General features: G+C 45.1%; 1 protein-coding gene across 2 annotated transcripts in view; it reads right to left on the reverse strand.

The window, feature by feature from the left end:
* The window catches only part of chst11 (carbohydrate (chondroitin 4) sulfotransferase 11), a 94503-nt gene extending 83308 nt beyond the window's left edge, over positions 1-11195 (reverse strand). Inside the window, exon 1 of one of the 2 annotated variants that reach the window (XM_065951498.1) lies at positions 9669-11195. In XM_065951498.1, coding sequence (XP_065807570.1) covers positions 9669-9771 — 103 coding nt within the window. In that variant the 5' untranslated portion in view covers positions 9772-11195. Of the gene's footprint in view, positions 1-9653 lie in introns of both variants that reach the window. The other variant, XM_065951497.1, reaches the window with a different exon arrangement.
* Between the last annotated feature and the right edge of the window lie 40 nt (positions 11196-11235).

Consider the following 11235-nt stretch of genomic DNA (forward strand, 5'->3'; position numbering starts at 1 on the left):
AGTGGACATTTCACAGATACAGACAAAACAATCTTCTGATGCAACTCAAAATCTTTTTGTACTTAAAATCATTTAGACAACAAAATAGCTGGAAAATGGAGACCAGGTGTAGAAATTCCAGAATTCCCCTTTAAAGGCCGTAAAAATCTGTCCGCATGAATGACTATGAAGTGTCCTCACAAGGCTAGAAAAACACAGCAATGCTTCCAGTATGGTCGTCTTTGTTCATCGGATATTTCAGGTCCCACCGGGGTTTGGAAAGTGTGTGTGTGTGTTTTAATGTGTCTTCCTCTGTGGCAGCCCTTTCATCGCCTCTCTTAATGAAGTCCAGACGTTGGTGCAGATGGTCATCGGCTCGTTCTAGTAAATGAGGAGATCTCTGCGTCGGCCTCCGGCTGCTGCCGCCTGACCCAGAGTCCAGACGGCAGAGCGGTTCAGTCAGTCTGCTCGGAATTACTCACAAAGAGAGAGAGAGAGAGAGAGAGTAAGGAAGACATGTGGGGCACTTTGAGCGAGGAAACACTACATGATCTAAAGCCAGATTATAACCGGATTCTGCACACTCTGCCAGGATTCATAGGTTTTACAGACTTCAGCGGTTTTCGAGAGTTCAGGTCACAAAGGACAGCAGATGTTATCTTGTAGTTTTTTTTTTTTTTTTGACTCAGCGGAGAAATGTGCCGTCGGCATTTTGATGCAGATGAGAATAAAATCCTTGAACGCTTCACATTGAGGATCTCTGATGCAGTGATTGATGTCTATCTCAATCAGCGCTGATTGAAGGACTAAACATTTCACAGCTTTGACGAGCTGCATGTAGAGACAAGGACTTAACAGATGTTTTACACTGTAAACCTCGGTGGGATGAATAAAGATTAGGTTTAAAATATGTGGAATATCCCTTTAGGCATCAGGACAGATGAAACGGTCTTGGCTGCACTGAACATTCTTTGCAAGTGTGGAAACTAGACCAAACGGTGAGGCTGTAAAAATGACATTCTGATCCCTTATCTTTAAGGCAGGGTTGGTCATTTTCTAAAACTAGCATGATTTTGAAAGTAGCATTCCCTCAGTGCTCCGTCTGCTCCCGCCCCCTCCCCTCTGTGCTCCCTCAAAAGCCACGCCCCCTTACTAACATGCACGAGCGCCCGAGTGCCATTGCTCCAGAGGCGGACCTCAGCTCATCGCTTGCATTGTGTAGAAACTACATCGTCTCATGTCTCATTCAGCGGTAAGTAAACTCACAGTCGGAGTAGAGAGCGAGCAGGGAGACAGGGAGGCGTGTGATTGGTTCATCAGATTGGTACCTCGTGGCAGACATTGGTTGAAGTTTTTACAGGCTTACAACTGCTACAGATGACAGATTTTCTTCGTTCCTTTTTCAGAGAACATGAGTTATTAATGTCTGTCAGGACCTACAGACAATTTCAACCAAGATCTTAAAAAGAGGATCTGCAGGAAATGATTCTTCCATCCAGTGCTTTCTTGGGAAACAGATTTGTTTAGCGATCATGTGTGGCAGATTATCTGGTGCTGGATGTTATGGTGGGACACAACAGGGGGGAATCCACCCCTCCCCCCCCCCCCCCCCCCCCCCCCCCCCCCTCCGGCTGATGCTGGGATGTTTGATCCGGGATTTAACAGCAGAGCTGGGCAGGAAAACGGCCGCAGCACTGAGATCACACAAACAGGACATCCGGGATACACTCTCACGATACACACACACACACACACACACACACACACACACACACACACACACACACACACACACACACACACACACACACACACACACACACACACACACACACACACACACACACACACACACACACACTGTTGGAGGACAATGACTCTGGCTCGGGGCATGAATCTAATCACGAAACACAAGGCACGGCGATCTTATTTCATCTCTCCGGTCATCTCCTCTCTCTCTCTCTCTCTCTCTCTCTCTCTCTCTCTCTGAGCCGGCCTCTATGTGAGATAAGATCAGAGAAACACTGTGAACATTAACAGAGGAGGACGGCCCCTTTGATTAACCTGAGGAGCAGCAAACAGACTTAATGAAGCCAAAGATCCCTCAGAGAGGTCCAGGAAAACAAGCTGATTAGTGTGAGGGAGGGTCTACAATATTGTGACACTTCTGCTGAGTTTAGACCAGAGAGGAATGACTGCTCCCTCCCTTACTTGCTTTAGTTTGATGAGTAATCGTTTGTGTTCTTTGTGTTCTTTGCACATATCCTGCTTCTTTATCCTCCATCAGAAATGACTAATAACCAGGAGAGGTCAAGTCTATCTTGCTCCTTCTCCATGAGCCGTGTCTGGATCAACTTTCCTTCTTCTTCCAGTCACTTGAGGCTGACCGGTGCCCAGTTTGATGACCTCTTAAGGCCCTGACACACCAAGGAGATCGTCGGCTGTCGGTCCTAGTTGGACTGTCGGTGAGCGTTTCGACATGTTGAATTGGCGTTCGGTGAGAGGAATCTCTCTGATTGGCTGTTGGGAGGTTTCATTTCTCTCCAGCTCTCAACACAGGTTCAGGAAAGCCCCTTGAGCATGTCGCTGTAGTATCCATGCTTTCACCCATTAGTGCGGTTTCTCCTTATTTGTCGCCTCTTCTTTTCTTTTTCCACTAAAAGACAAAGGACTGACAACGCCAGCACCATTTAAAACTTTTTATCAGACATTATTCTCCATTAGTAGACTACCTATAATACGAGTGGTGACCGACAGCGGTGTGAAAATTGTCTTCTCGTATCACAACAACGGACTAACACCGCCTGCTAGCATGGAGAGTTATTTCAGAACGTATGAGCAGAACGTACGTGGTGGTTGGCCGTCGGCTGTAGTCTTTGCGGTGTGTTCAAGCGCAACTTTTTGGCCAAAACAAAAGGCGACGCCGCAGTTGGTCTCCGTCGCCACTCGTCCGCTTGGTGTGTCAGAGGCCTTTAGACGTCCTTTTCAAGTAAATCCCACAGGATAGTTTGACTTTAGACCTTTTAAGGAATTCACATGTGAAACACAATTAATGAGGCGACGCCTGCCAGGCAGTCAAATCGAGCTGCACTGTTTTCACACTTGACATGCCTCATTCTCAACAATCACCTCCTTCTAATTAGTGGCCTATTTAAGCTGCAAGATTTCCGCTTTCTCCCCTGAGTGCTCTGACCTGCACTCTCGCTCCACCCCAGCATCCACCTGTAGGCTCCGACTGAGGGGGTTTAAGATATCATCCCATCACTCCTCAAATTACTGCATGTAAATTAAAAATGTCAACGTACTGATATAAACAAGAGAAACACTCTGCAGCAGGTCCTTTCACTTCTTGTCCCCTCATAAGGAACTCACAGAGTTGATTTATACTTGCTGCATTCTGCAGGAGGGAACGTCTCTAAAGACAGCTTTAGAAACTTTAACAGTAAAGTTTGAAGGCAGGAGCCCCTCTCTCTCATTACACGTCTCATGTTTGAGGTCAGTGACCCCGGCGACTCAGCAGTCCCTCTCTGCTCCACAGGATCAGTTACAGCTGACACATCGGACACACACAACGACCGAGGTGAGGAATTTAGAGATTCCCGTAGAAATTCCAGGCAGGAATATATTTAATTCTTTCCCGAAGACTTTCCAAATAGCTTGCCTCGAAAACCAGCCTAGCTTTGTTCCTCGTCCGTCATCATGGAAATCTCTCCCTCAAGTAAAACGGTGAAAGAGCATGTTGGGATTTTTAAGTGAGGTCACTCAGGCTTGTGAAATTGACCAATCTGGAAGCACAAGAGCTTGAAATGTGTGCCACTCTGAGGCCAGGTTACCCTAACAGGCTGAAATAAGACACAGGACAGTGGTTTAACCGAGCGCGCGCACACACACACACACACACACACTCACACACTCACACACTCACACACACACTCACACACTCACACTCACACTCACACACTCACACACTCACACTCCAAAATATTCCAGAGGCAATGCACAAAGAAACCAAACAAGCAGCCAGCAGAGCAAACTGCCTTATTAGCCTTGCTGATCCTGGCAGCTCAAACGCCTTTAAAGGAGCAGCAGGGACTTGGAGTGACGAGGCCGGCTGGATGTGACACACACACACACACACACACACACACACACACACACAGAGACACACACACACACACACACACACACACACACACACAGAGACACACACAGATACACACAGAGACACACACACACAGAGACACACACACACACACACACACAGAAACCTTCAGCTAAACGAGCTGAAACACTAAAAAAAAAAGGAGCGACAACCTCCGTTTGGAGAGACTGACCTACTGCGTGTTCGTGTGTCTGCAGCGATGGTTGCTGCGTTTAGGATCTGTTGTAGGATTTGCTCTGGAGTTCATTTTGGAAAAAGCTTTTTACCGCCTGAAATTCATGGCTCAGTATTTCAGCCGACAGGCGGCACCGCTGTCAGGAAGCATCTTAAATAACTTGAGTGATACTCTAATGCGAGCTTTATGCGACGCCGGCAGTCATTTTGACGGATTAGTTTTTCTCTTTTTTCCTAATGCTGGGTATTTCATTTCAGTTTAGAATTAATTTTTTGAAGGACTTCACCAACTTCAGGGGATTTGGGGCAATTAGTAACCATCATATGATGACAGGATTCGCCCCGAGTCACCGGTCTGTGGTGGAAAACTGGGCTGAAGCTTAAGCATACAGTTGGTTTCGGCAGAGATTGACACTTGGGTTGTCACCGTAACAGGATTTTAAAAATTGTGATATGATTCTTGTAAAAAGCAGATGAAATCGATACTTGATCCGCTACCACGGCAACAGAAATCCCAGAAATACTAGGCACCTAATACTAGGTAATCACCATAAATTGCAAGCTAACTTAGAGACTTTCTTTATTGTCATTCAAACTTGTACTTTACAGTGCAGATAAGAACAAAATTCCGTTGCATTTGGCTCGTTGTAGTGCAGGATAAAAAACAGCAGCAAGTATTTACATAGAAAAATAAGGTGCAACTCCTGCTTGTTTAGAAAATGTCCCCTCCTCTCAAGGGGCGTGTCCAGAGGGGTAAGCAGGGGTGGGCATGGGCCTCCCTAGGAATATGATTGGCCACCCCAAACACCCTAAACTTTGATTGGCTATTTGACCTGTCAGAGGCGGGACTTATGTTAAAACCAACTATTAATCACTTTTTCTTTGAAAAGGCTGCAAGTTTTTTTCTTCATCAATGTAGCATATTTTCTTTTGCTTGTACTTAAACTGTGAATTACACTTTTAGGCAGATTTATTTAGTAAGGCAGGTTCATAGGAAAGTAACGCACTCTGTCTTACTCGCAAAGAAATACCTGGCAGTGTGTCGGGACCAAAACTTTGCAAGTTAGACTGTGCAGGAGTTTGCATGAACTTCTATGTAACTAACTAACTTCTAATTTATTTGTGTGTTTGTGCTGCACATCACACTACAGGCCCCCCCCCCCCCCCCCCCCCCCCAGTGACAAAGTCTGGACACGTCCCTGCCTTCTCTGCTCTCTGCCTGTTCGTTGGAGACATTAATGTAACTTGGACACCTGAAATGTCAGGATTTGCTGACGTTTTTTTTTTTCAAATCTGTCCACAGATCTCCCTCTTCTGCTTACAAGAGATTTAGGTTGACATATAACGGATGGTCTTTAAAAGTTCCTGTCCTTGCAAGTACTTTAGACCATTAAAATAATAGAGACTGTTTTGTCTTGTATGACATGGTATCCAAAAGTTATTTATTTGATAGGGACAGATACAATATACATAGAAAAAATGAAAACAGCAATTCCTGTATCACACAGGTACAGAAAGCCAAGCTGAACTCTGAGCAGGAGAAAAATATTCCAAACCCCGCTTTCAGTTGCTTTGACTAAAAACCGGCAAAACACTCCAACCAGATTCAAAGTTGGCATGATGTGAAACTAAACGCCGCAGGCTAACGCTCCTGTACTCCGTGTCTCTTCAGGTCTGTTCGCTCTCGGGGGTTCACAACAGATGGAGGAGCTGCTGAGTTACACGGAGTACGAGAAGTCAAAATCGAGTCATGGAGAGTTTCACACTCTCTGTGTGCCGCTTCTCAGGGGTCAAAATTGAATATTTTTTTTTAAAAGTTATTTTTCCACATACTAAAGGTTTAAAACTTCTGTGGTGTGTGTGAGTTAAAGCCACAGTGTGTTACTACTAACCCCCCCGCCCCCCCTTTCATTCCTCCTGTGTCACTTTTACAAGAGGTCACGACCCCGTGAGTCCTGGAAGAGAGGTGAGAGTTTACACTGGGAGGCCAGACAGAATTCCCAGGCTGGCTAAACATGCCTGAAGCAAGGAGACGCTGCCTGGAACGTCTTCTTTAAGACAACAATGGCTCTGCCTTGTGTGTGTGCGTGCGTATTTGCAAGTTTGGGTGTGTGTGTGTGTGTGTGTGTGTGTGTGTGTGTGCGCGCATGTGTGTGTGCTTGCGATTGCTAGAAAGGGAGAGCGAAAGTGGCGCCACAAATTCAAAATAGGGGCTTATGAAGAAGCGCTGACGTCATTTCATTTCAAAAGAAGGTAAACAGATCGAGAGACAGATACGAAAACGGGTTTTAGCGGAAATCAAACACACATACACACACACACACACACACACACAAACACACACACACACCTCTTAAGAACATAAATCTCACCTGTGTCATCCTGCATAAACACACACATCCCAGCTCCTGCACAAACACAAAGCTTCAGATATCTCTTCAATCAGAGCCTGCTGTTGCACCCTGTCATCTCCACAACTAAATAAAACATCCATCGTGTGACCCGTGTGTGTGTGTGTGTGTGTGTGTGTGTAGCTGGATGTGTATGTGTGTACTGTGTGTGTGTGTGAGTAGGTGGTTGTGTGTGTGGGTGTATGTGTGGGTGTCGAGCAGCAGAAGAAGTTGACGCATCGCCTGCAGGGATGGACAGGACTGTGAGATCAGGATCCAGGGGTCCTTCACAGGGGTTTAATGCTTTAATTTCGTCCAACCGATCCGTCCTACAAAGCCGCTTTAATGATGTAGAGAAGAGAGGAGGTCTCACTCTGAGTCTGCACAACATCTCTGAGAAAAGTTTTTCTTATTTTGGATTTCAATATATCCAACCATCTCCTCTTGTTTGTAAAGGATCCTAAGATATCCACTGTCACAAGTTCAACTATTGCTTTCAACACTGAAGACAGTAAAGGAAGTTTTATAAAAATCTGCTGCAATCGTTCTCATGACCAGCAGAGGGTTAAAAAAAAAAAGAAAAAGTCTGATGGTATTGAAGTCTATGAGAATATGGTCGTACTTCTCCAGTTGATTTATTCCCATCCTGATAAGTTCATGGTCTCGATCTCAGCTTCAATTCTTCTTCATCACAGCCTGATGTTCATTTCTTATAATATGGTCCCATTAAGGGTCAAACAGACGATAAAGCAGGGTGTGCTTCAAGTTATGATATGCGACTTTCAGAGTAGATGTCCAGTAGATGGCGCACTTTAGAACCTCTCCGGGCTCAACCATCTCATTTGGTTACTTTGCAACAGCCAAAAATGACAAACTGGAGGCAACGAAACCGTCTACAAACGCATCAATGTCGTCATAGTGGCCGAATCCACTTTCTTACATACACACAGAGGAGAATTTTAACCTACTTTTTAAGAAATCTTAAAGCTCCACACGCGCCCTGATTTAACTGGGTTACAATCCGAGATCTCACAGACTGATACTTTATCTCAAATACTCAGCAGCTGACTGACTGTAAATGTGATTTTTGGTGTTTTACCCTCTCTGCTGCTCTGCTTGACGTCTTGATAAACTGACCCAAATATATGAAGTTTACTCTCTGTGTAGGAAGACGTATGATGCATTTCTTTAAGTACACATAACAGTGTCTGTATTTGCTCATGTGTGGATTTGCTAAGTGGATTTTAAGAGTTACCTTTTCACAATGTGTCTCTATGTGTGTGATTTTAATAACATTTAATGAAATGTAAAGAGGACGGGGGGGAGTTTGTTGTTATTTCTCTGTCAACACAAACAGTGGTGGAGTCTGCAGCAAAGCCAATGTCAACAAATACAGACGGGCTGAATGTGGTCCAGGTATTGATTTGTTGAGCAGCTGCTGACATGCAAAAAAAGGAGAAGCTCTGAACCCTTTCCAAATATTAATGAGTGATCAGAAAGGAGAAAAAAAAAAAAGTTTATGTTGTGACTTAAGTCATCAATAGGTGCATCGTATTGATTTGCTATCTGTGCGTTGAGAACATCTGTTTGTCCGTCGCCGCCAGCAGAAACACCGGTGACTCAGAGAGAGAAATGCCTCCTGGTCTGAGAGGTGACAGAGTGACTGCTGAGATTTCATGCTCCTGCACAAAGCTCCAGTATCTTCATGTTTCATCTCTCTGTTATCCCTGCAGCCCCATCAATCACTCACTTTGTTTCTGCTTCTACAAGTAACAGTCCCTTATGTCCTCTCACTGGTTCTTTTAGCTTATAGAAAATTATTAAAGCATCTATGGAAGCAGAAATATCAATTTACTGGAACCTGGTGTATCATAAAACCATTAAAGATGTTGCATGTCCATCCATAATATCATCCTCTGAGCACATCGGACTCTCTGTCTCCAGCTGCAGCATTATGGGATTATCATCTCTGCTCGGGAATGATTCATGTTTCTGTTCATGGAAAGCAAATACCCTGAGACATTTTTTCCCCCTTTTGCACCGTACAGTAAACCTGTTGTACTGCAGGTCAGCAGCACTGAGTCAACACCGCCGCACGGCCGCTGCGCTCCTCCTCTGCGCGTCCGAACGCTTCGGTGTCAGCGCACCAGAGACGCTGCTGTACGCCGCGCGGGGTCTCACATGGAAGGGGCGGTGATTCATTAAAGGGGGGGGGGGGGTAGGATTTGGCAAAGCAACATATCAGATCCACTTATTTAACATAATGTGATTCAAGTTCTCCCCCGGGACCCCCCTGCTGGCATGAAGAGGATTTCCTTTATTGTGTGATGAATTATTTAACGCGTCTCTTAACGCGCGCGGATAAGAGAGGACATCGATCCTAAACGCTCCCTAAAGAGGATTTATTTTTAGATAAGGACTACAAAATTGATTTCCCATTATAAGCTCTGTCTTTGTCTCATCCTGGAACCTCTTGTGTGGATCTCATTTGGATCGCTTCAGCCTGCGAGTTTCCCCACGTTGCCAAGCCCCACTGCCGGCCGAGCACCCGATCCCATCGCCAGAAAGCCACGTTTCCGGAGACAAAAAGCCTCCCTCACCATCTCCGTGCCACTTGTCAGCTGAGAGGAGGAAGCGAGCGAGCGTGGGGCGCCGGCTTGCTCCACATCCAAACACACCCAAAGGCTCAACAAACACACTTACACAGAGACAGGACCGCGCGACAAAGCCCGGACAAAAAGCGCAACAAGACAATTAATCCAAAGACGCGTAAAGGTGTCCCCAAACAGATCGATTAGAGACTGTGTACTCCTACACAGCATTAATTATTCATCAGCTGCGATACTGTACAGCGAATAGATCGATGTGTCCACATGCCAGGAGGCAAGATGCCACACACCCCACACACACCACACACACCCGAGAGAGAAGAAAGGAGAGGATCCTACCTGGTTGGAACATACTTTGGAAATAAAAGATGACCAGAATAAAGGATCCCAAACAGGTGGCAAAAACCATCCGGCATATCCTGCTCATCCTCATTAGTTCGCTCAGAGTCTGTTTCATGTCGGGGAGGACGGACAGGCTGCAGGCTGCAGGGCGCTCGCGCTGTGGGGGGAACGAAGGGCCGGTTTGTTGGAGGGTCCGTGCGCTCTGCTGGTACTGATGAGGATTGTCTGCCGGTCAATGAGCTGAACGCATCCAGCACGGAGCGTACCACTGCTGGGGAAGCTGGAGGGGGGAGGGGGGGGAGGAGAGAGACGGCATGATGGCACCCCCCGATTGGAGGAAATGAGCGCGTCCAGATGTGCGCTTCTGCTCAAGCTATAAACTGCAAATAAAACCTAAAAAAAAAAAAAAAATCCTTAAATAGCTGCTTTATTATCACTAACCTTGACACAGCTAGAGGTTTCCTTGCTTTATGCGTACTTGGACTAAACTGTAAACTATTTACTATCTGTAAAATTGAAAAGGAAGTGCTTTAAAAATTCATTTTAGACAACTGTCTAGAAGTTCAATATTCTTTAGCACTCAAAAGATTAACAAAAAAAATACAAATATGAACTCAGACACTAAAGTTAAAATGTGACAAGACCCAAGAAAACTTGAGTATTAAAAATACATACAGCCAATCACAGGACAGGTTAGACACGTGATCTGCTTAGTGGTCAATTAGCCAGAAGCAGAAGTTTCTGCGCACACTCCTTCTTGAAAATTAAAAAAAAACCCTTTACTATTTGAGCTATAAACGCCTGCTAGCGTCTACTTACGAGTCTTCATGTCAGGAGCCAGCTCCCACACGAACAGATCAGCAGAGGGGTCACTGTCACAGGTGTGGCTGAGGAGGGTGGGCGTGTCCATCATCAGGTGGATACATCATCAAACGATCCGTGCACGTGGTCAGGGTAAACAAAATCATCAGACACCTTAATGTTCTAAAAACACGTTCTACTTTTACTTCAATGACACTTCACTTACTTAAAAGATCTGAGTATCTCCATATTTCAGTGAAAGAGCCTCAAATCTCCAGGAGATTAGTGACTTACTGCTCAAATTTTTTTTAAAAAGTATGCACCATCATTTAAAAAAAAACATATTAGAAGCTCCAGTCAACCTAAAGCCAACTGTAATATTTAAAAAAAAGTTACAGCTGAAAATAATTCTCGTACAAGCTTTTGAGATGTTTATTTGTGAGAAAACACTTTTACAAAATCATCCTAACATTTATTCAAACCCTGAGATTTGGGAGTGACACCAGCAGCACTGGAGTAAACTTTGAGTCACAGTAATACTATCTGGGACACTAATGATACTCGTAGTAACAGTGAGTGATTGGTGGGTGACAGAAATAAATCTGTATAAGCTGTTGTTGCTGTTTGTCTCTATTCTTCTCTTTCTTCCTGCATCTCCCTCTCCCACCTTCTCAGCAGATGTCTGTTCAACATGAGTCTGCCTGAAGAAAAGGACGTTTTTTTTCCCCCTGCTCTATCTTTGCTAGATGTTGCTTGGTGCTTGGTGCTGTGCTCTTGG

The sequence above is a fragment of the Labrus bergylta genome, chromosome 23 (assembly GCF_963930695.1).
Source record: "Labrus bergylta chromosome 23, fLabBer1.1, whole genome shotgun sequence".
NCBI lineage: Eukaryota > Metazoa > Chordata > Actinopteri > Labriformes > Labridae > Labrus > Labrus bergylta.